The sequence below is a fragment of the Xyrauchen texanus genome, chromosome 11 (assembly GCF_025860055.1).
Source record: "Xyrauchen texanus isolate HMW12.3.18 chromosome 11, RBS_HiC_50CHRs, whole genome shotgun sequence".
NCBI classification, from domain to species: Eukaryota; Metazoa; Chordata; class Actinopteri; order Cypriniformes; family Catostomidae; genus Xyrauchen; species Xyrauchen texanus.
In genome coordinates this window covers 24,482,833-24,509,341 of record NC_068286.1, presented here as the reverse complement: position 1 = coordinate 24,509,341, position 26,509 = coordinate 24,482,833, and the positions used below count along the sequence as shown (strand labels likewise).

Here is a 26,509-nt window from a genome sequence, read left to right as displayed (position 1 = left end):
AGGCCTCACCCCTCAAACTGGCTGGTAGTAGCAACTGGAATCTTCTCATCCTACTCACAGGGTCCTTCGTTTCTCGGTACAAGACACCATTCCGGATGACCAGCCTCTCCCAGTGTTTCAGTAATGCCAACGAACTGGGGCCCATATTGTGCCTTTCTCGTCTGGATGGGCAACGTCTGCGGACCACAAACGGGAGTACCGAAGATATCGTGGGATCCTGAAGCTGCTTATCTTCCAATTCGCGCAGACTAAGTGAGGGCAGGGTACACTGGCCTGCAGGTTGCAGCTGTTGGACATATTGGCCAAGACAAAGAGCCCTGTTCTCCACACCACTCCTCCAGGAGCTGTGAGAGGCTAGAGCAGCTTTGACTTCAGCTGCACTGTAGGAGCCTGCATTGTAATGTGGTGGCTCGTGCTGTTGAACTGCTTGGAGGTGTTGGACGCCCAGTCTGAATGTCTGTTGCACCTCTGCAGCCTCCGCACCTTCAGCCTCCTGCACTAGGCTACCATATGGCTCTTGGATCAAACGCCTGCTAACTGAAGTGGTAAAGGGATCCCGACTGAGTGCGTCTGCTACAACATTTTTGGGCCTGGGATGTATTTCAGGTCGAAGTTGTATGAAGACAGTTTGGCTACCCACCTCTGTTCAGTATGCATCGAGCTTGGGCTTGGTCATGATGTGGGTCAGCGGGTTGTTGTCTGTCCACACAGTAAAGTCATGCCCTTTCAGCCAGTGACTGAACTTCTCAGAGACACTCCACTTCAGTGCCATAAACTCAAGACGATGAGCGGGATATCTTTGCTGTGACTTGCTGAGGGTCTTACTGGCAAAAGCAATGGGGCGAGCCTTGTCCTCCCCTACTGGCAATTGTGACAACACAGCCCCAAGCCCGTCCAGGGATGCATCAACGGACAGGATGAATGGTCTTGAGAAATCAGGATGGGCCAATACAGCACAGTTGAGCAGATCTGTCTTGAGCTTCCGGAAAGCCTTCTCGCATTCAGGAGTCCAATCCGCTGCAGTCAGTTTCCTGTACATACCAAGCACCTCCACCACTCCGACCAGTCCGGCCTCTCCTCTTCTGGCCTGCCGTCAAAGCAAACAGCGGCTTGGCAATGGCTGAACAGCCAGGAATGAAAGACTGGTAGAAGAACACCATACCAAGAAATAACTTCAGCCTCTTTACAGATGGGGTACAACCATCCTCCTCCATCAGAGCCTCTTCTGGCATCTTGCAGATGACATCAACTTTGTTGGGATCCACCGCAACCCCACTTTGGTCAATGACGTGACCAAGGAACCTCACTGACCTCATCATAAGGTGGCATTTCTTGGGGCTCAGTTTGAGGTTGTTGTCTCTGAGCTTACCGAAGACCACTTGGAGCCTGTTTAGTGCTTCCTCTTCAGTGGGCGCAAAGACAAGTAGGTCGTCTAAGTAGCAGAGCAGGCTGGTGAAGTTAAGGCTACCAAAGATGCTCAGCATCATACGCATGAACGATGCTGGGCTGTTACAAAGCCCTTGCGGCATCCTGAAGTACTCATACAAACCAACAGGTGTCGTGAAGGCTGTATACTTCTTGTGGTCTTCACACATCGGAACATTATAGAAGCCCGAGGTCAGATCCATTGTACTGAAAACAGCATTACCTCCCAATGCTGCTAGACAGTCGGCCTGATGAGGCAACGGGTGAGCATCTTTTAAAGTCCGTGCATTCAGCCACCTGAAGTCTGTGCAGATTCTGAGCCCCCCATCTTTCTTCCACACCATGACGAGAGGGGATGCATACTCACTGATGGACTTGCGGATGATCCCCCTCTCCTCCATGTCTGAGAGCATGCGTCGTAGCTGTTGGTAATGTGCAGGAGGGACTCTCCTATATGGCATGCGAAATGGGCGATCGTCTGTCAGGTGAATGCTGTGCACAAACTCTCTCGCCTCGCCACATCAAGTGAGTGTCTGGAGAAGATGTCTTCATATTCTAGAACCAGTTCGACAAGACGTTTCTTCGCCCAAAAGCTGGCTTGACATGAGTCAATGTCCAAATCGCTCAACCCCAGGTTGGACAGGCGTTCTTTGAGGTCAGCATCCGTGACAGCTGAAACTATAACACTCTCTGGCTCCAAGCCCTCCATCTCACACAGACCTTGCTGAACGTTGAAGTCCTCCACAGCAAGACACGGGAACACATCAGCGATAATGGCATTACGTCTCAATGTGATTGGCTTCGGCGAGAGATTCATCATCTTCAAGGGCACCCACCTGTCAGCCCACATCGCAGTGATGACACGACCCACAAGGACATCCCGTGGACCTGACCTGGAACCACATGGCTCCACAATGACTGTGCTGCCTGGAGACATCGGCACCTTGCTGGACAACCTACCCCACACTAGGTGTTCGTGCTGCGGTTCCAGTGTGACAGCATGAGGCAGCTTCAAAGGGCCGATCTTGTCTGGGAAATCCTCACTCTTCCATCTTGTGGAGCAGGACAGCATATCAAGGAACAGGTCACAGTCTGACGGTACTTTCTTGCCTCCAGCTGACATGAGTCTCCAATAGTTTTCATCGTTCTTCATGGTACGTGCGAGGTGCTTGAGGACGTTCGAACCGATGATGAGCTCATCACGCTGGCCCGGCACAAGCAGAACAGGAACAGCGCACTTCACTCCATACACAGACAACGTCAAGTCATAAACACCTCTGGGACGTGTCTGCTTTCCCCCACAACCCACAAGCACAATTCTTTCGGCTGATTCAGGCTCTTTAATAAGGACTCCCGCCACCTTGAGTAATGCTTCAGCCCCCTCACTCATCGTACAAGCCATGGATCCTGAGTCAATCATGCCCTTCAGTTCCACCTTGTCATTAACAACAACTTGGACGTAGAATAATTCACTGAAAGCTGGCACCTCTCTAGACCCTTGAACCACGACCTGAAGACCTTCTGGTACGGCCGAACAGGCATTAACGTAAAGTAGCTCCAGGTCCTCGTCTCCAATGAGGGTTTCGTGTTGATCCCCCACACTGCCCCTCTCCAAGTGTGGGCTCTCTAGTTCTCGCCGGCGCCCTCGTCTGGCATCAGCCTGGCTCACCCGCTTCCGTCCATACTTGTCACAGTCCTTCTTCCAGTGACCAGGAGCAAAACAAGCGAGACAGAGGTTTTCTCTCCTGCAATGTGCGAGCGTGGAATGTCTGACATCGTCACAGACTCTACAACTCCTCCTCTGAAAGGGCATTGGAGCATATGATGGCTCTTGTGCAGGAGCTTGGACGTTCTGACACACCATCAAGTGATCTAGAAGACTGATCAGTGCATTCATGCTATTCACACCAACAGCTGCGGCAGTGTCTGGAGTGGCGTGACTGGACTGGGGAGCCTGAAAGCATGCTGGTGACTGTGCATGTTGTGGAACAGACTGTGCATGGGATGGTTGAGGCAAATGAACAGCTGGGTAATTGGGCACAAACTGTTCTGCTAAAGGTGAAAGCTGTGATGTTGGTGTCTGAACTGATGCGTTAGCAAACATAGTGGCTTGAGGCAGAATGAACCCCTGGGAAAAAGGCGGCTGAAACTGGGGCTCTGCTGGCGCTGATTGAGACAGCTCTGGCTCTCGTGACATGGCTGACTGGGTATGAGTGACTATGTGTCTCTGTGGAGCATGAGAATTGGTCAGCGTGCGCATCCTGAGTTCCCTCTGGTAGGCGTCAATGCGTTCCTGGACCTCGCTCGTGGTCCACTCCTCAGCGCCTTGAAGCTGAGTCTGTTAGAGAGTATGGTATCTGGGCAAAACTTGATGAACATCATGCATACCTCCCGTCCCGGATCTTCAACACTTCGTTTCTGTCTCTTTAGGCACTCGTCAGCTGATATCAATGGCGTTATTCAACCTGATCCAGTAGTCCATCACCCCTTCGTCTCGCGATTGGCCTGGTGTTGTAAAAGTCAGCCATGGGCATGGATGAGTAGGTCAACTCACTAAAGTGTTGTTTCAGTATGTCATAGACAAAGTCGGGAGTCGCGTCAGTAGAGTTATGTCGTAGAGTAACCCGCACTACATCTCTAGCCTTTCCCCTTAGCTTAGCTAATATCTCCTGTAGCTGCTGGTGTACTGGAACATTACTCTTACTGAAAATATGCCCCCACCATTTCCACCCACTCCCGGACAGAACACTTATCACTGCTATCACCCCTATAAATAGGCGGCTCCTTAGCATCAGATTGCATTACTAGCCTAACACCGGACAAATTAAACTCTGTCGGTTGCTGTTCAGGCTGTGAACCCCCCTTTTTTCCAGATGTGTCGTGTGCTGTTACATCACTATTACGTTGCAGCTGGTCTGCAATAGACTGGCCAATTTGGCTGGCTAACTCTGTAATAAGGGCTCTTACATCATCACTAGAGGCTGATGTGGTACGCTGCTCACATGGGGAAAGACAGCGGGAAACTGGACACGACTGGAACACGCCCTGGGCGTTCTCAACCCTCCCACATCAGGCTGACTGAACCTCGTCCTTGAATAACCACCCCTCCCAAACCCCACAGTATCATACACATCTCGATCAAAAACCCCTGTACCCACTGGTGTATTTACTGAGTCCATTGTGAAATACTTGGGTGAAACAATACAGTCCCCACGGCGATCGAAGTGGCGTCGATACTCGAAGAATCCAAAAGGTCATGGCACCAATGTAACCCGTCTTGTCTTTCTGCGTTGTGTTCTGGGTTGTTCTCAAGTAGACTCAGAGGCTCGGGCAGTCACAATGCAGTTTATTATCTGCGGTCATAAACAATATGACAATGAGTGTTGCGTGACATCAGGTTAACATCTCAGTCAAATCCAGCATTGCTCCGACTATTCACATTAGTCACATTTAACCTCTTTTCATACAGAAAAACTACATACATTTGTAATCAAAACAAATACAAAGAAAATATCACAGATATTCCTAATAGAAAAACACATGGTAAATTCCCCTTAGTCACACATTAATTCCATTGTATAAACTACACATAGTCATTGAGTCATCTCAAACAAATATGCACAAACACAAAAAACATACCTGCGGTCATAAACAATATGACAATGAGTGTTGCGTGACATCAGGTTAACATCTAAAAAAAATAGCATCACGTCAATATAATGTTAATGGCCTGCCGAACAGCTAGCTCACCACATGCTACAGCAGCTACCGAACTGCATTTAACATATAAAATACAATGTCGCTGCTCGTAGTTCATTAAGACTACTACAAGATTCACTCATCATCATATACACTCTTACACGGTGATAAGTCAACAAATAAGTGATAATAACAACTTATATGTCCGTTTTATCATCGGAGAAACCTGACGTGAACTCACCTCAGTCAAATCCAGCATTGCTCCGACTGAGGTCAAAATTGCGCGACGCAAGTCCCCGGTCTGATGACGTCACACGCACGCACTGCACTAACCCGACGCGCAGGCAGAATGAACCCAAAACGAAACTCCCAGTAATACAAAAAGAAATATTTCTTTTGGTGGAATTCATAAGTATACAAATAAACCTGCTACATAATGATCTTGAAGGCTATGGTGATGAACAAGAATCAATTCCCCACTGCTTTCTAACAGAAAAGACCTAAAATGCTCAAGGTACCAGGCACTGAGTTTCTTCACAATGAAGTAGAGATTGGTTTCCAAAATCACTGTCTGTATAATCTCTACAAAATCAGGGAGTCCTCCAGTGGAACCATATGGCATGATCATTCCAGCAGAATAATGTGTCCCATAGTATGTTACCGCATTTGACAACTGTATGCTGGTTAGTTGAGGGAACAGTTCCTTAACAGACTCTTGGATTCTATCATCTAGTACTTCCAGAGGCACAGATGATGCTTTGCTAAGGATTAGGGCAGACATACTGGTATTTCTCTGCCAATGGTAGGCCATCATCATCTGATGCTTTGTTGAAAGTGACATCAAATTATTCTTGAAGTTACCAGTGAACCTGACCACTCGTTTAAAGAACCTATGTTTGGCATCAAAGCGCATAGTCCATACTCCAACTAGAGGACCAAAGGCTTCAATAAGAGCAGGGTAGTGCTCCAGAAAATGATGTTTTGGTGTTAGTTTCAGCTTAGGGAAAACTTCTTGCAACCTCTGACGGTGCTCTGTAATTTTGAGGTCAAGATAAGCTAGACTTTCACATGAGTGGACAGGAGCCAATGTGAGCTCTACAATGTCTTTCAATATCATAAGTATTTGCCATGCTGGATCATCACAGGGAATCCTTAAGCCAATAAGCAGTGGCAATGACCTTATGAGTGCCCAATTCTCATGAGCGTTTCCTCCTATGCTACAACGACTTGCAAAATTTTCTGGGATGGGTTGGAGACGGTCAACAACATCTGAAAACTTGAAGGGAAAGTTATTTATCAGGTAATTTAGTTCTAACAGTGTCAGGTACTTATTGTTAATGAAAACAGAAAGGCAAAGTGCTAATTCTGAAGGAACTATGCCTTCAAAAAGGTCATGGAGTATGTCAGGAGGATATCCTGTAACAAAATGAAAGTGACTCAGCATTTCGGTCAGTGGACAAGCTCTCTTGACATCATAAAAATGTAGATATGTGGGATTCTCTCTTACAGTCTTGACATGCAATTCATGGGCTTCTTTTGTTCGCTGTTGAAATTCTCGTCCCTGCTTTTGACAGTATTCAGAATGTGGTCCAAGACAGAACCTGCAAATGTAAGGACCAGTAAAACTTTCGACAACTCCACCAAGAGAATGCGCAGCAAGATTGTCAGCTGCAACACAATATACGGTTCCTTTAATGTTTTTTCCAGCACTGGACACAAAAACTCCTTCCTGTTCCAAGACAGAAAGATCTTTCAGAAGTGGCTCTAAAATAGTTTCATAACCAAATCTTTTAACATCCACGGCTTTGCAGAGAATGCTTAAATGTATCGCAGTTAGTGTGGAGCTCACTTCACATGGTGCATTTGCGAGTACCCAGTACACTGCTGTAATCTTGTGTTTCTTTCGTGACGTCCCTAACGGGTTGCAAACTTCAAAATCGTCGATATAAAGAATTAAAGAAATTCGTGGTTCTCCAGAGAAAAAGTCATTGTTCTTGAAATGTGTCCCATTTTGATATGATCCATACTGAGTGGATGTGCTGGGTAGTATTTTCAAAACAGCATCTGCAACATCTTTATTGGTCAATATATGCTGTAATGTCTGAAGAAGGGGCACATACTGAAAGCTTAGCTTTTCTTGTGAATCGAGGATGTATTCCACAGGCTCTACAATATAAAACTGTTCCTTTAAATGTTTTTTTCTCTTAAATGAAGAACCAAAGGGCCCATTTACTCCTAGTGCACTGCTTATAGGGTGTGACTTGCACAGTTCCTCCACCAATTCTGTAACTACGTTCTCCTCAACAGCACAGCTGTGCTTCTCTAAACTTCTATGAACAACTTGTTGGATAACGGGAGAAGAAGCTGTGCAAATGAAATTAAGCTCTTCCACCAGCTCGTCGATGCATTTACTAGAAACATTGTACACTTTCCAACTTTAAAAGAAGTGAACCAATTGTTCTAATAATTTATTTTGAGGCATCTATTGATTCATTTAGTACTTGTGAAGACACCGGACCATCACTCACGATCAAATCAGTTTCATTTGGTAAAGTTTGATGTTTCCCAATTACATCTGGCTTAAAGTCCTCAGGTGAATGGGGTTGTGCTTTCGGCTTTTGTGAGTAAAAAATGTCCCATATATATTTGTCTTAAATGCACATCCAACAAACACACACTCTGTGGTTTCGTGACTCTTCAATGATTTCCAAGATGTTGAAAATATTCCTTTTCATTGGTATATATACTTGAGCAAAGCACACACTTCAGAGATAGGATTACATCTGGCTTCCTATCTTCATCTTGTGTATGATACCTTGACAGATGTGTGCGGACAGCAGTCCACGTTTTAAAAGAGCATGGACAATCCAAATGAAGACACGCCACTGAGGTTCTAGATGGCCAGTGTTGTAATCTGTAATGTTGTAAGAGGTTACCCCTCGTTGTTGCTTTATACCTGCATACTTTACAGCTCCATTTCATTGCACCTATTAAAAAAAAAAGACAGACATTACACATTTTATGAATGTGAACATTAAACACACACACACACACACACACACACACACACACACACACACACAAACATATATACACACAAAGTTTCAAAATGCTTATTTTCACTTTAAAATTTTAAAGTATTGAAAGAAAAAAAAAAAAAAAAAGTTAATTCTTAACTAGGCTGTGCAACAAAATACATTTATGTTAAGGGATTATTTTTCGTATTACGTCAGGGATTGAAATGGAGAGGTGCATGGAAGTGCTGGAAACGGCATGCACATCCACTTCAGCCATTAATCGATGTAAAACACGATTTCCCATACTTTATGAACAACACCAAAGTTCAAATGTACGCAGCCAGCACGACATGTGGATATATGACACAAATTAAGATTTAATTCACGGCCATTATTAAACAATGTTGCTCGTTCCTTATTACAGATAAAACAGTAATCTTTAAACATATTGGCTACACGAATGGATTAGTTAGTTGCCTTATTTTTCAAGAGCACTATTAACATTTTCACTACCATCAATATTTTTTTTTATTGACGTTCATATTACATCAAGTAGACAACTTGAACAATTTACAACAGTTTTTTCATATAATAAATTAAATAATCCTCCTTACCTTTGTCAGGAATTAAGTGAATAAAGAGCGCCGACGAGCTTTGCCTCCAGGTTTCAGCAGGAAACTCCAGTCCAGGCCTCAACTGCAGATGTGAATAGTTTTACAGCTGCAGTTTTGACATTAATCTGTGTCCTTTATTGATATTAATAAGATAAAACAAAGCAAATCAAAAAAAAAATAAAATATTGCGCAAACAGATATGACTTGCGCAAAAGGAAACTCCAGTGCGTGCGTGCTTTGTTCTTACGAACTGCTTGAAGCGCGCGATTAACCGGAAATTCTTGTAAATTGAAAACAGCTAATTTCCATTACGTTGGATTAATTCAATATACTCTCTATTTGGAATTATTAAAAAAGAATACCTAAATCTTTCACACACAAAAATTATTAGATTTTATTCCATTAATTTTTAAATAATTTTACTGCAAAAAACTGGCTAAAAAACAAGAAATTAATTTTGTTAAATAAAGTTTACATATTAAATTTAATGAAATCTACAAACCCACAGAATGACTTTTTACAGTGTGGGTTCTGATGGGTGTTTGAAGAGTGTGCAATAATGTAACATACCTTATAACAAATGCCATATGATGTATCCCAACAACATATCAAAACAGTGGAAAGAATTCAAAATTTCTGGGAGTACAGTAGGAAAATCACATACAGTATAAACTATACCCATTTATCCACACCAATGTAAAATAGTGACAGTCTGTCACATTTGCGTATATGCTGGTATATTGAGGGAATCCCAGAATTTTACGTAAGAGGAAAAACCCACTATTGCAGTGTAATGCAGCAGCAGGACACGATAGAAAGTGAAAGGAAAAAAAAAATAACAAAGTCTTCCTTGGATCCCATGTTTGTAATTTACACAAGTGTCATGGGGAAAATATGTTGCTGTGGAGAAAGCTGCTTACTGACCAAGCCGCATGTATACGTAAAGAGCACACCGTTATACAGTGCATGTAAACCGGAATGTTGTTTTCTCACAATAACTCACTTTCTCGCATTAAGCCGCTTTTTGGTGTCTATGTAAACGTATTCAGTTAACTGTGTAGTAAAAGATACAAATTGAGATTTGCTGTATTAGTGTTATTTACAAATATATAATTATTCAATATTATATATTTGTAAATGAAACATAGTGATGATGAATGAAATAAATAATTTAGATCCAAAGAAAAAGGCTGAGAATGCCATGCAGGGATTTCTGCGTGGGAATTCAAATCAATTCCCTTTTTATTTTTTTGTCATGGAAAATTGGTCACCCCAATATAGTACCTACTTTTAGTTACTCCACAACAGTGGCAGTCCATGCATTAAAAGTCTAGGCCTTCAGTGTGATTCATGCCATTAATAAGACACCCTATGCCTTTGGGCATCATACATTATGTTGCAGCTAACTAGTAATACCAACTGACATTTTAAAAACACGTCCATGCACGAAAGCCAGAACTTGAAAGACATTTGATGCTCAAGAAAGAAACATTTTAACTGCAGCATGACTATTTTGTGAAATGAACATCTCCCAAACAGATTTTATAATCTAATAATCACATATCTAATAATATTTGTGATTTAAATGTTGCTTGCAATAAATTTAGTTTCATCAGGGTACACAGTTATGCTGCATTCCATTCAAGTTGGATGTGGGATATTCCTACTTGATATCTCCGACCATAAATGCATTTCATTCCCCGATATTCGGAACTGCAACACTCCCGTTAGCTTAGCAGGGGCTTGACTCTCATTAGAGATATCTCCTAGCAACTGATAAACAATGCTGCAGCGCTAGCATTTGTGCTACAGGTGTATGATTATCAAAAGAGATTATAATTTATCATGTTTTATACACCTGTTTCTGCAGGCATTTGTTCAACAAGCTTTAATGTCATGTAATGTGGAAATTAACTCATTTATTGATATTACATAAAGTGAATGTTTATCACTTACTTTGTATATCTCCCTGAGTGTCGACAAGTTTGTGTGACATCATGCCCCCGCATCTTGGCAAAATCAGTTGAGAATTTCTGCAGCGTTGTAATTCTGACTTCAAGATGCATTTGAATTGAACAATTTGAATAGAACACAGCACTACTTTTCAAAACATGATCTGACACTGAATGGTCCAGCAGCCTAATTTACACTTCGAAAACTCCTGATGTTGCTATAACAATGCAAAAAGCACTTACCAGTTTACTTGAAGTGAAACTCAGTCCTCTTTTCCTGTATATTTAATTAAGCATTCACACGGTCATGCAGAACATCTCGTGTTATTAAATCCATAAGGATCTCTTTCTCAATGGCGATAGTGGCAGTGAAATCCGACTCATCAGCAAGATCATGCGCACTTTGCTTTCAAATTCCGTCACTTTAAGCATGATAGCATCACTCAAGGCCAGCTAGAAGGCCTGGACCAGGACATATCCTAAAGATCACACCCACCAAGAACAAATAAATCAATCTGATTGACTGATGAATCTGACAATCTGACTTTAATTGCTCATTCATTTGTGCTGTTGAGGGATTCTGTGGAAATTCAGAAGGCCTGAGGGGATGGAGCTCAAACTCACGTGCTGCTTCGGCTTCAGGCATGCGATTTGTGAAACAGTTGTCACACTTTGCTTGTAAGTATCAAGGAATATATTCTGACTGGATAAACTTTAAATTTTTCTCTATTTGTTTGTAGATTGATTAAAAGTGGAAAGCGATTAAAAATAACTTTTTACAGGCAAAACGGTGATTGAGAATGAAAGGATGAAAAATATTAATTTATTTGGCAAGTTAGGCCACAAGAGAAGGCTTTGCTGGCCCTGAGAAATCGCCACTGGTCAAAAAGAAACACATTGAACTACACACACCTCTCCTAGAAATTCACTCTCATCCTCCTGGACTCTGGGCTGGTCCCAAACAGTAATCTCCAACATGCGCTCTCTGAAGTCTCTGCGATGGATGTGACAGTACAGGAACGTCTGGTTCCACTTTGGCTCTGCACTCTTCTTCACGGTCTTCGTCCTTCTCTTGCTCTTGTCACTAGAGGAATGCAGTGAGTTTGTGTTAATTACTCATAATTTTTTACATGGAATGCATTTTAGAAACTCAGCAATACCTAAAATGGAACATGCAAGTGTATGTACACTTATATGTATACAAGTTTATTATATGGAGCTTATAACAATAACACACATATCTCACATAAAAAAGATGCCTTATCTTAATGACCATACCAGGGCCACCAATCTATGCTAAATACGTATAACCAGATGCAATGCAACAATTTTCCAATGACAAGTAATTATTTTGCTCAAACTGAATGTGGAAACTACTTTATGTCACAAAAAAATAACAGCCAACAAAACATTTTATCATACAGTTATATGGAGTGGGAATTTCAAAAAGAAATTAAGCAAACAACAAAATTCCCCACTGTTTGCCAACTGTCATGGCTGCGGCTGGTTAGGACGAAAATTCAGCTTTAAACAGAAGAGATAGCTTTAATCTTTCACATACCTCATTTTGTCTTATCTGGTTAGGATACGTGTAATGTTTAAAAATACTGAAATATAGACTGTAATTTGCAAGTTTGCTTACCTTCTATCAGGAAGAAAATACATTTTGACGTAAGGACTCCTGGGTCGTCCATCCAGTCGAGGGGGCAGGTCTCGTGCTTGTAGAACATTGACAATAAGCTGATGGCCGACTTTATCATACCACAATTTTACCTTGTTTAAAAGAAATAACACATTCGAGTTCTTGAAGTGGTAGCTATGCAATGTTTAAATGTGAGCTACTGTAGAATATGACTAACATGTCTCAACACTGTCACCACACCTTTCTCTTCAAGTGAGAAAAACTGTCAAAACATTTACTCTGCAAACATTTTTTTCTTTCCGCACTTACCGACAGCTGGCCTGGTAGAACCAGAGGGAGATCTCGCAACATCCCCGGACTGGTGGGAGACATTACTGAGATGGATGGCTGGTCCATCTTTTGGGATTCATCTATAGAACTGGAACCAGCTGGAGGTTGAGATGGTTGACATGTTAAATATACAGCTGTGCACACAAATTAAAATGCTGGCTTAAACTGAGTTCAGTCATGACAACTCTCTGAATATTTAGCATGTTAATGTGGGTATGACATATTGATATGATTTTGGTCTTGGCGGACTAGATCTGCTGTGCTGCTGCAGATGGAGACTTGCTACTTCTAGAAAATACACAGAAATACTGAGTTAGCCTGTAGACATGCTGATGCTGCTGCACAATTAGACAAAAATCTAGACATGCTGCATCGAGCATGTATGACATGCTGCACAAACAGACATTTCAAAAAGTCCCCATGTAGCAGATCTAGACAGATGAATCTGGGGTGGAGGTGGGTTTCTCAGAGAGAAAACTCTTGCAACACTCTGCGGTGAAACTGAGCAATTTTAATGTTAGGAAAAGAGGCACAAGTTAATTTGCTACCCGATTACATGTCAAAGGACCAATCAGCTGTCAGATTGGCTTAACATGAGAGCTATGGGCTGAAATATGTGCCACCAGAAACTGAATTTGAACCATTTATATTTGAATTTGAATGGCTAAACTTGAATAATTGCATTGAAAAACTGAATTTGAATCACATAATTTGAAATTGTATTGTTTAATTAAAATTGAATTTATTCAAAAACTGAATCTGAATTGTATCATTTGAAATTGAATTTATTCGTTTGGAACTGAAGTCCAATAAAATTTGCTCCACACTGAAAATTAAACTCTCTATATATCTTCACATTCACTTCTCACAATTCAGATTCAGTTCTCAAATTCAATTTCAAGTTAATGAGACAGACATCCGGGTAGTTGGAGGATGAAGGAAGAGCAATCGAGCGCAGATCGATAGATAGCGTTCATTGGCGCACAGGACTCCTCTTGGGCCAATCAGCACCAATGTTTTGGAGCACAGTACGTTACCCGCCATGAAACTATGGAATTACGATTGTGTCAATAATAATGAATGTAACTTTATAAAACTGAACGTAACTTTATAAAACTGAACGTAACTTTTTCAGAAACTATCAAAAATATTCCATTACAAAAGAAGAAAAACACAATTAAAATGAAAAAATGAACTCAGTCGCATCGAATTTAACAGGCTCTTCAAATATGCTTCATTTTTTGTTAATGTTTTTCAAAGATTCGTTTTCGCAAATCGTGGATTCTGAATACATTGCCACAGATTTCGCTTATGCTTCGCAGTTTTTCGTTTGCTGTTTTGAGACAAACCTCTCGTGGGGGTGGGCTTAACAGTGATCTACTCTGATTGGATAGTGAGCTTTTGATGGACAGGTGCTCTCTGACCCGGATGTACAGAGGTCACTCAGTGGCGCGCATATTGGAAAGCTCTCGCAGTGATTTGTAGTTATGCAATACGTTGTGCTTTGTTGTATTACTAACAATATGTAAATAATATTTGACCTATAATGATATAATTTAATATTATATGAGACCTTCGATCGTCTAATAATCGTCTTCGATCAGTCTGTAAAGATGAGCTCTCAGGAGAGACATGGAGCAGCATCATCTTCCTCCTCCTCTTGTTTTTTATTTATTTATTTATTTTTTTAAATGTTTAATGCAAAGAACAGGAACATACAAAAGAGAAAGCATACGTACATCACATAATATCAACCAAAACAATAAAGAAGACAAAAATAAATAGAAAAAAATAATAATAATAATAATAAAAAAGATAATAATAATAAAGTATATAACAATAAAAGAAGAGGTAGGGCCATTACATCACACAAAAATGTTCACATGAAGAGATCAAATGCAGTGCAGATATGGCTTTCCTATTAGTAGATACTGAAATCAAATTTAGATAATTTTCTATTTCTTTTAAGAAGACAGAGAAGATAGGTTTACAGTTTAAAAATTTGCATTTGTGAATATAGAATTTGCTTAGGAAAATAATTAAATTAATAACAAAACAGACATTTTCGTTTGTGAGGTCTGAATCAAAATACCCAAATATAATGTTTCTCATATGTATTGAGAAGCCTGGCAAAATCTTACACTTGATAAAAACATCAATATCATTCCAGAGCTTCTGAGTGTAATGACACGACCAAAATAAATGAACCACTGTTTCATCAGAATTCACACAAAAAGAGCATGTTAGCTCAATGTCAGATTTAAATCTTTGTATACATTTCTTAACAGGATAGAACCTTTGTATCAACTTAAAGGACATTTCTTTCACTTTATTTGTGAGAATGAATTTCTGCTGTAAAGACCAGATTTTTTTCCAATTAAGGTTACCAAACAAATTATTCCAAAAGGAAATAACAGGTGGAACAGAAATCAAATCCTAAAGAAATAAAGATCTTATAGTTTTTTAGCTTTCGACTCTGAAAAAAAGATTTGACCAACAGAAGTATCACAAGGTTTAGGAAAGGATGCAGTAGATACTGGGGTGAAGTAATTACGGTTTTTAAAAAGCATACATAAACCAGAGGGAATAGCACCCATTACTGTAGCAAATTCTTTTAGGGTTACTGGTATTTGGTATTCAGAAAGAAATTCTGAATATCTGAATAAAAGACCTTGCTTATTAAACAAATGCTCCACTCCTCCTCCTCTTGTCCTTCAAGGCAGCTTGAAGTAAGTTCGTGTTACTGAAGTAACCAATAACATCGATAAAAGCTTTATTCATGTAACGTTACAGTGTGCAACAGTTCTGGCTTTATTTTGCAAATTTATTGTTTAACCACTTCAGCTCTGCAGGATATTTTGAATTTTTTAGAGAATTAGGCATATCTGAATTTAAAAGAGCGTCCTGCCCACATACATTGGAGTAAATGGATAGAAATTGTCTAATTTTACAGAAAACACTCTAAATTTCAACACAGTGGTGGAATATTGCATATATTTTATTATATTTATTCACAATGTTTTGATATACACATATAAAATATCATATTTTTATATATTTTTTAATAATTTTTTTATTGTCATTCACAAGTTTGCAATGCACTGATGTCATGTCATGATGTTATGTAGTTTGATTGTTTGCTCTTTTGCACAGTTATTGTATTCAAGGACGTGTCAATGTAGACAGTGCAGATATCAAACTGGTCTTTATTCTACAGCAAGGCAGAAATCTTGGTGCAGATGCTGCATCTGCAGCTGTACATAACAACCTTGAAATTCTTAACCAGTCGCTCGGGAATACCAGCACAAGGCAGGGTCAGCAGCAGTCCGTTCAGCAGTCGGGGCAGAGTCAAACAGTGGACCAAGATATGGCCAGGTTTCAGTTTTGCAGTCATGACAATGACAAAACAGCAAAATTTTATTTAGCATGCATTTACAATACAACAATAAATTTGCAAAATAAAGCCAGAACTGTTGCACACTGTAACGTTACATGAATAAAACTTTTATCGATGTTATTGGTTACTTCAGTAACACGAACTTACTTCAAGCTGCCTTGAAGGACAAGAGGAGGAGGAAGATGATGCCGCTCCGTGTCTCTCCTGAGAGCTCATCTTTACAGACTGATCGAAGACGATTATTAGACGATCGAAGGTCTCATATAATATTAAATTATATCATTATAGGTCAAATATTATTTACATGTTGTTAGTAAGTAATACAACAAAGCACGACGTATTGCATAACTACAAATCACCGCGAGAGCTTTCCAATATGCGCGCCACTGAGTGACGTCTGTACATCCGGGTCAGAGAGCACCTGTCCATCAAAAGCTCACTATCCAATCAGAGTAGATCACTGTTAAGCCCACCCCCACGAGAGGTTTGTCTCAAAACAGCAAACGAAAAACTGCGAAGCATAAGCGAAATCTGTGGCAATGTATTCAGAATCCACGATTTGCGAAAACGAATCTTTGAAAAACATTAACAAAAAATGAAGCATATTTGAAGAGCCTGTTAAATTCGTGCGACTAAGTTAATTTTTTTCATTTTAATTGTGTTTTTCTTCTTTTGTAATGGAATATTTTTGATAGTTTCTGAAAAAGTTACGTTCAGTTTTATAAAGTTACGTTCAGTTTTATAAAGTTACATTCATTATTATTGACACAATCGTAATACCATAGTTTCATGGCGGGTAACGTACTGTGCTCCAAAACATTGGTGCTGATTGGCCCAAGAGGAGTCCTGTGCGCCAATGAACGCTATCTATCGATCTGCGCTCGATTGCTCTTCCTTCATCCTCCAACTACCCGGATGTCTGTCTCAGTAACTTGAAATTGAATTTGAGAACTGAATCTGAATTGTGAGAAGTGAATGTGAAGATATATAGAGAGTTTAATTTTCAGTGAGGATCAAATTTTATTGGACTTCAGTTCCAAACGAATAAATTCAATTTCAAATGATACAATTCAGATTCAGTTTTTGAATGAATTCAATTTTAATTAAACAATACAATTTCAAATTATGTGATTCAAATTCAGTTTTTCAATGCAATTATTCAAGTTTAGCCATTCAAATTCAAATATAAATGGTTCAAATTCAGTTTCTGGTGGCACATATTTCAGCCCATAGAGAGCAAGCAAGTTCAAAGAACCCATCAGATTGCGCCACATTGATTATCATGTCTGAACTTTGATAATTTATACTAAACTCACAAAACTTACTTGACTCTAAAGGAGGATGTGACGTCCCACGAATTCTTGGTGTATCTCTGCAGGGAAAAAAACTGAAACATGTGAACAGAAGGTAAAATGACAGATCATTAGCTTTTCTCTCTGTCAATTTTTCCAGGGTGATCTCAATCGTATTCATTGGTATTCGCAAATAAAGTGTACACATACATTTTTATACATTTGGATAGACACTGCAAACATACAATATCAACTTGTTGATAGCATCAACAAAATAAAATTTTTAAGTTTAGAAATTTACCAATCCTCTAAAGAGTGGTCAGAACTGGTTTTGCTAGAGTTCAATACTCAATCATTCAATCCCTAAATGGGATTCTCATTTATGAGTAAACAACAGGGGAACTTTGTCCAAGAGAGACGTTTTAATGACAAATTTTATTTATAATTTATTAAATCAAGATGACACTAAAAAGCATAGTCTCTCTCTGTACTACTGAATCTAATTATCATCAAAGCTGAACAAGTATAAATTATAACATCATGGTTACTGTTGTAACCTCCATTCCCTGATGGAGTGGTCATGAAGGTTACAACAGCAACCTTGACGTTCCCATTCTGTCACTCACTCAACGTTGTGTCGAATGTAGTGCCACAAGGGGTGCCTTTTAAAAGCGCCATGCACTAGACAGTGTTACGTGAACTGCTGACACAGGTACAGACAAGCTACTGCCTGCTTGAAGCAACTGTATCGGCTGCACTTAACCCTCCCCAACACCCCCAGAAAAGGCATGATATACAGACCTTAGGTTCCCAGCACCCCTAAGGGGAGCAAGCCGGCAAGCCGCAACCTTTTCTCTCTCTATGTTTCTCATCATAGACACGTTTGGACACCTGCTGTAGTGGGAATCCAGTCCAAAACAGAGGTCTGTCCAAGGTTTGAAAGTCTGACGGCAGGAAGGGGTGATTAACACACGGTATGAGCCATGGCCAACGCGACGGGTTGGATAGCGAAAGCCATGCATCCAAGCTTCGTACGAGGGGCACTAGAGGGACGTTTGTTTTTGACGTACCGTGAGGGGCTTCGCAGCGGCGTGGATCAGGTAATAACATGTCGGGAGGCAAAAGTGCGTCCCGAGGCTTGGGCGCTGAGAAAAGACTCAAAGCACTTACCTTGAAAATACATTTTGATGTAAGGATTCCTGGGTCCACGCACCTGGCAGGGGTGGGTTAAAAACTGAGGAAGAGGTCCAGGAGAGCCATCTTCGCTGGACTGCTGGGAATGAGGCAAGGTGACTGCATCCAGGGGACCGGCTGGATGACCAAGGAGTGAGGAAATCGCTCTTTTATTGACAATGTGGGTACCGCAGCCCGAAGGGGGTGCGACAAAAGAAAATAAGGGAAATTAAGATTTTGCTCCCGGCCCTCCACTGGGGGAAGGAGTGGTCCTGATACCAGCTCCAGAGTAAACATCTGCTTGGATGCAGGGGGACGCCCTCGGCGGGCAGACTGGGCGTGGACTGCGCTGGGGTGGTGCCAAGTTAACTCACATACATTTGTATGTTTTTTCCTCACACATCATACACTCTCACACAAACTTGAGTGCATATTCCAGGGGTAGTCAATTGGCAGACTCTGGTCCGAAGGACAATTAAATCTGGACCGAGCTCTGAAGCTTTGTGTTAGTTATCTGACACCTGGCTAAGTGATTATGTAAGCATACGTGTATTCGCCCACGGAGCGGGAATAAATAGCGTTCAGTGCTTCTCACGTTATTCCAGGGAGGGATTGCCGACTGGGCCAATGGGGCCAGTGCCCAGGGGCCCTTGACTACCAGGGGCCCTTTACTGCCCAGGAGGGCCCTGGGCTTTAAGGTTGCATGATCCATTTTGGCGATCCCCCTTGGTCAACACCATTTGGAGGGGGGCCCTTAGAGAAAATTGGCCACAGGTCCACATGAGGCGCCGAATAAAGCCTAATTTACTGTATGTACGAGATGAAGTTGCAGTTATTTTAACAACAGTAGTGGAGACACCGCTACAGAAACTGGCATCTTTCGCTTAAACGCACTGCAGAAAACCAAAACTAAGTAAAGTGAAACTATCTTCATCTGTCTGATATGTGATTCAGCTGGTTAAGCTAAGCCAGGTTTGTGTCAGGACAAGTTAGTATTCCGCCTTAAGACTATAACGTTTTTTCATCTAAATTCAGCTTCATTAATCAGCATGTTACGAGCCTTTAATAACAAACAGCTTTTTGTTCTAATTTTGTAAAAATTAAGCAGAGATGTCATCATGGCAAGGAAAACCTATTTATCCTTAAATTAATCAAACAGATATATTAATGCTTCACTGTTATGTAAATTGTTTGTTTGTTGTTAGTAGATTCTCACTTTAAGGAAAATATAAAAATGGTCCACGATCGATAAGGAATGGAGAAACGACAGGGTTTAAATACACAGGGGTAATGAGGACTAAACGACATACAGGTGAGAACAATGACTGAGTGCTGGCAGTGATGAGGGCAGGGAACTATGGGAAGTGTAGTTTGTGACAATGACTAGTGAAATACGGGGCAGACAACAAGGGAATCGTGACATAACCCCCCCTCAAAGGAGCGGATTCCAGACGATCCTAAAGAAAATGAAAAAACCCACATAAATAAAAAACTAAATTGTCCAAGGAGTGAAGGGCTAGCACAAGGGGTAAACAGACAGTCCAAGGGAGTCGGCCTCAGGACCACAGCCATAGGGAACTCCAAGGGCGGAGCCATGGTAGGCGGAGCCATGGAAGTTTCTAGTGGTGGAGCCATGGAGGGCGGAGCCGTGGAAGACTCTGGAGACGGAGCCGAGGACGGCTCAGGAGATGGAGCCGAGGTAGGTGGAGCCATGGAAGGCTCAGGAGGCGGAGCCGTGGAAGGCTCAGGAGGCTGAGCTGTGGGAGGCTCAGGAGGCGGAGCCATGGGATTATTTTAACCAGTATTTTAATATTTTGGTAGAAAAGATCTCTCAGACCCCACTAGCTGTCTCTGGTCCCCCAATGTCCTCATCAGGTTTTTTTTTATTTTTTTTTTTACAAAGTACTATTGCTATCAACATGACAATTTATAAAAACAATTAAAAAGATACATAATTTCCTAGCAATATATCTACTGACACCATGTAAGCTACATACTATCCAGACCTTTGCTGGAAAGGAAATGAAGAGAGCAGACCTCTTGGAACATTAATTGAGTTCCCCTGGCTTATTCCCTCATGAGATGCCATAGTAAAACTGTCCAGACACAGGAAAGAATAGGGTACCAGACGACCAATCTATTGCAATGGCTGTGTGCAATTGGTGAAAGGAGGGTCTGGAGCACATAGGGTCACATGGACACACTGGGAGAGAATAACATTCTCAGATATATTATACTCACTGACGTGCTCTATAGACCTTTTTCAAGAAGTTTTTGGACAGAATTTGTTGAATACATCTTTAAAATGCAATAAACATGGAAAATGGAAAAAATGGAAAAAAAACTCTGCCATAAATCTAAAGGTTTGTTTTAATAAAAAAAAAGCCAGCTGATGTGGTTTATTAAGCTTACCCAATTGGTCTGGAAACAACTATTTCCACTTGAGATGCAGATTGGGATTCTAAAATAATGTTGTACACTTCCTTTTTAGTTGATCCAGGCAACGCCTTCCCATTCCACTGTAACACCTCATCGCCTGAAAAAACAAAAAAGCATTAGCACTTGCCAGCATCCTACATAGCCAGACTGACTGAATAATGAGCTGTGAAAAATTACATTCAGAAATGTGACCAAAAATATCTACTAAGTTAAGGTAAAAAAATGATTTTAGAATACCTGAGTTTACTATATATATATATATATATATATAGATTATACATATATATAATCAATACCTGCTTGTAAATGGCCAACAATGTCAGCCAGACTTCCTTTCTTTACTTTGGTGATGAAGGCCCCGAGTCTCCCTGATTCTGTAATTTTCCCACCAACCACCTAGACAGGGCAGACGACACAGTTTACTAACAATTTGAAATAATGAACTAAGAACCTAAGTCCAAGTTTTCTGTTTCCTAACTTCATTGTTTTCCAAAGAACGCAATAGTAGAGATGGGGCATATTAATGCACAGGCTTACCTATGCTTTAGCCTAGGGGCCCACAGTGATCAGGGGGCCTTTAGTGGCTGTTTGACTAAACAGTCATCGGACAGGGGAGAACAACCAGTGCAATCGTCTGCTCCTGCACAAACAGCTACAACAACTAACCATAAATGGTTAGGTCCTTAGAACTTGCATTCAAATTTGACAAGCATCAGCGCAGTTTTGATGTGTCCACGTTGACTCCTGTTATGAGTGAGCAGCGAAGGCAGACGAGGAGATGCGGATCCAAGTGCAGTTCAACTTTATTAAGGAAACAAACAAGGCAGGTACACGGAAAACACGGGAACAAAGGAAAAACCCTCAATGGGGAAATAAACATAAAACTAGGAAACACGGGCAGGGGAAACATTCCAGGCTAACAACATTCAACGATAGACAGCGACTGAACAAACAGACAGGGTTTAATACACGGACATGGGAAGACAGGAACCAATGAACAAACAGAACTCAAACAAGATAACAAGGGGATAAACAGAAACCAGTGGCAAATTAACGAGGGCAGGTGAAAACAATGAATGAGAACACAAACGCTAACAGGGAGACTGTGGAGCTAAACAAGGGACAAAAGTGAAAACTACGGAATACAAAAGTGACAAAAATGACAACCAAGGGGTAACAGTGAGAACAAGATGAGGTAACCCTAACAACTCCTATGAGGCAGCAGCATCCACACAAATAAACGATATTAGGTTATTAAAATAAAAGAAATGTATTTATGTGACATTAATCTTTGTAAACTATTTTTTTTATATCAGCAGGCCAGTAAATCAGTTTTGTCATATAATGTATGTGATGCTTTCTGTTTGATAATTCACTGTTAATTTTCAGTGGTCCTGAAATGCATTACATTTGGCAGGATTTGCTCTCTCTTTTCTTCAAATTTGACACACATTTAGTGTAAATATGAAGTCAGTTTATTCAGAGTTACATTAACCCTGATTGTTTGAGATAATACACATCTGTTAAACTCACTCACGGCAAAACTCTCGCACTAATCACATTGTAGTCTTACTGACATGTCATCTGTCTTTCAAGCTTCAGGTTAGAAGTCAAGGACAGCGATTTCAAATCGAATGTATAATTTAGCACAAATAGTACATAAAAATAACAAAGAAACATCTAGGTTACGTATGTAACTTCCGTTCCCATTTCAGCACCGACTGTGCACACTCGTTGGTGAGATGTGCTGACATTGAGACTGAGTCTAACTCCATGCTGAGAAAAGAGATGCTCTGAACCGGGGTGAGCTTGCTCTTTTCCCAGCTGACCTGAAGTTCCAAACGGCTGAGGTGCCTGAGCACCTGGTCTCTGTGCGCGTATAGTAACTCTTGCGAGGGGGCCAGGATGAGCCAGTCATCGAGGTAGTTGAGTATGTGGATGCTGGCTTCTCGGAGCGGGGCAAGGGTTGCCTCTGTGAATTTCGTGAAGACGCGAGGGAACAGAGACAGGCCGAAGGGGAAGACTTTGTACTGATACGCCTGGCCATCGAACGCGAGCCGTAGGAAGGGTCGGTGTTGCTGCAGAATCGAGACGTGAAAGAACGCATCCTTCAGGTCTACCACTATGAAACAATCTAGATGCGGGACGCAATTCAGAATCTGTTTCTGCGTGAGCATTTTGAACGGGAGTTTGAGCAGAGCCCGGTTGAAAACTCGCAGGTCCAAGATCGGTTGGAAGCGTCCGCCTTTCTTGGGAACATTGAAGTAAGGGCTGTAGAGACCCTTCTTCATTTCAGTCGGAGGGACAGGCTCTATTGCATCTTTGAGTAAAAGAGTGGCGATTTCCGTGTGCAGGGAATTGGCATGTTCGCCGTTTACTGTGGAAAAACGGACGCCCGTGAATGGGGGCGGAGCCTGGAAAACTGAATTGCGTAACTGAGTGGAATGGTCCGGTGCAGCCAGCTTGATGGGTTGGGCAGTGAAAGCCACGCCTCTAAACTCCGTGCTAGGGGCACAAAGGGGACGAGTATTTTGGACGTGGCTTCGCAGCGGGGCGGAGCAGGTAGTGTGGCATCGGGGGGCAGGGTGCGTCCCGAGGCTTCGGTGCTGAGAACAAACTCAAAGCACTTACCTTGCACCACGCGCCTAGCAGGGGGACTTGCAGGAGGGGGCCATGGTGTGCAGGTGGGAATGGTCTGGGACCGTTCTACTGCCGAGGGTAGCGAGAGCGGAGGAGCGAGGAAGCTCGGCTTACTCAGCTCGTCATGCACTTCCGGGAAGAAAGGAACCGGGGGGAGGTGTGGCTGTGAGCGGCGCACATGCCCGCGGAACCAATTAAGCCCGGGGAAGCATAGCGGACCTCCATGCGTCAGGCTCAGACTGGGCGAGCAGACCCGAAGGTAGCGGCCCAGGCGAGTTATCTGCATCAGACGCCGCTGAGATGCTCTCAGATGCAGTGGTGATGTCATCATCCAATGTTCGGGAGTTCAAGGGACCGGACGGCCGGCCATTAAGCGCACTCATCCCGAGCTCGGAGGAAGCAAGCAAGTGTGCCAGGGAGGCGGGAGGTTTCGAGGGGATTTACCCATCGAAAACGTCCCATTATACTCCTCAAATCTTCTTCATCGCCTGCGGGGGGCGGCTGAAGTGGCTTTCTCTCACTACAAGAGAAAGCAGAGATCACAACGCTGCCGTGGCTATGTTCTCACACTGAAAACATAATCCATTGGAGAGAATGCTCATCCCGAGCTAGGACGGAAACAAGCAAGCGTGCCGGGGAGGTGGGGGGTTTCGAGGGGATTTTACCCGGCGAAACGGAGCCTGTCATTATCCCCAGATCGTCTTCATCGCCCGTGGCGCCTGCCCCAATCCCGTAGGAAGGAGGCGAGGCACGGCTGAAGTGGCTTTCTCTCACTACAAGAGAAAGCCGCGACCACAATGCTTTCATGGCTATGTTCTCGTACTGAAAACATAGACCATTCATAAAAACTCTGCCTGCGTGTGATCGCAACCCAGGTACGCGAGGCAGTTTTTATGACCGTCAGAGGTGGGGAGAAATCAACCGCATCCAGAAACTACACAGGGGCAGAAAAAACGTCTTTAAAAAGACGCGTCCTGAAGAGGACGTTCAACTCCGCTGTGTTTTGCTCTTTTTTTTAGAGGAAATTACTCTTTTAAAATAACTCTTTCGAGTTGTCTGCGCTGTCGAAGTGCCGAGGGGCAACAATGCAGAGCCGTGCAAGGAAGGAGAAACCCGCTGTTATGTGCCGTCGAATCCAACAGCATGCAGAGCATCAGAGGATTAAACAGGAACTGGTGTGTGTGACTCGCAGCAGACTGCATTCACGACCATCGGCTCCGAAGAAATATTCTGAATGAACTCCCGTATTTGCCCGCTTAAATACCCATATGTCCGGGGGCGGGGTATGCAAATACCGTCTGCCAATTTCTCATTGGCCTTCTCATTGGCCTCATCTCCGCTCAAGAGAGACCCCTAGTGTCGCTTCTCCGACACAACGTGGAGAGAGCGACAGAAGGGGAACATTAATTATTGATAAGGCATAAAAGAAAATAATTCCATGCAGAAATTAATGCAAAGAACAAGATAAGTTCTATTTTAAAAACAAATATAAAGACTTTTTTATTACTTATGATTAAAGTAATATTTTTGTTTGTTATTTCAGTCTTCCTCCCCTTAACACTATGTAATTTCTGTGCTACTTGTGGTGCCAAATAGAATTACAAAAATAAAGTATGTTTTCAAACAATCTGTAACAAACACCCAGACTCGTAGTTAGCATTGAACCCGGAGGTAATGTTTATTAAGAAGTAAACTTAGGCAATGAAGAACTTGGGATGTCGTCAAAGGAGCAATGGAGAGAAGGACTTGAGATATTGTCAGAGGAGCGATGGAGAGAAGATCTTGGATGTCATCGAAGGAGCGATGGAGCTGGAACCAGGAAAAGAGGGAATGTCCTCAGGAAGTCATCACTGGTAGCGGGTAAGTGAGTCTGTATTCATAGTTGAGACCAGACGAAGAGTAAAAGGAGGATCAGGCTTTTATGATGTGGAGATGATTGATGCAGATACGAGGGACAGGTGCAGATGATCAGTACTCAGGGGAGAGGGATTGTAAAGTATTAGTGCTGGGAGTGTATGGTAGATCTGTGACATTACCCCCCTCCATGGACCGCTCCAGACAGACGTGATACCTGGTGCCGGATGACCAGGGTGGGTATCGTGGAAGTGTGAAAGAATCCAGGATGTCATCTCAAGGTACCCATGATCTTTCTTCTTGGCCATACCCCTCCCAATCAATGTGGTACTCAAGGCGACCCCTACGGCGTCGGGAGTCCAGGACGTCTCGAACTGCATAGGCCGGTCCGTCTTCCAGGAGTAGTGGCTGGCGTGGAGCATCAGCAGGATCCAATTCTGAGTGGTGAGGAGAGAGGGACGAGTGGTAAGGTTTCAGAAGAGAAACATGGAAAGTGACAGGGTTAATTTGTCTGGAAATCGTGAAGGGACCAATGTAACGGGGACTTAGCTTTTTGCACGGGAGCCACACCTTCTGCCCTGGTTGGTAAGCTGGAGTGGGCAATCTCCGGGTGTCAGCAAGACAGCCCGTAGCAGGTGATGGTGAGCCAAGTCCCAGACCCTATCACTCTCCTTAAACCAATAGTCAACAGCTGGCACCTCAGATGGTTCACCGGACCACGGGAAGAGAGAAGGTTGGTAGCCCAATACACACTGGAAAGGTGTAAGTCTAGTGGAGGGTTGACGGAGAGAGTTCTGTGCGTACTCAGCCCAGGACAGAAAACGACTCCAGCGATTCTGCCGGTGATGGCAGAAGGTTCTGAGAAAATGACTGATCTCCTGAATCTTCCTTTCTGTCTGACATTACTCTGTGGATGGTAACCAGAGGAAAGACTGATGGTTACCCCTAGGAGCAAAAAGAAAGCCTTCCAGACTCGGAAGATGAACTGCAGACCTCTGTCGGAGACGATATCCTCAGGGATTCCGTAATTGCAGA

At 42.4% G+C, this 26,509-nt stretch overlaps 1 protein-coding gene across 1 annotated transcript in view; it reads right to left on the bottom strand.

The window, feature by feature from the left end:
* Positions 1–26,509, bottom strand: part of LOC127651227 (regulating synaptic membrane exocytosis protein 1-like) — a 225,545-nt gene that overhangs the window by 88,972 nt on the left and 110,064 nt on the right. Inside the window, exons 7-12 of the mRNA XM_052136967.1 lie at positions 21,277–21,376; positions 20,954–21,077; positions 17,402–17,463; positions 12,659–12,777; positions 12,350–12,480; positions 11,620–11,791 (exon numbers count right to left, since the gene is read on the bottom strand). Coding sequence (XP_051992927.1) covers positions 11,620–11,791; positions 12,350–12,480; positions 12,659–12,777; positions 17,402–17,463; positions 20,954–21,077; positions 21,277–21,376 — 708 coding nt within the window. The remainder of the gene's footprint in view (positions 1–11,619; positions 11,792–12,349; positions 12,481–12,658; positions 12,778–17,401; positions 17,464–20,953; positions 21,078–21,276; positions 21,377–26,509) is intronic.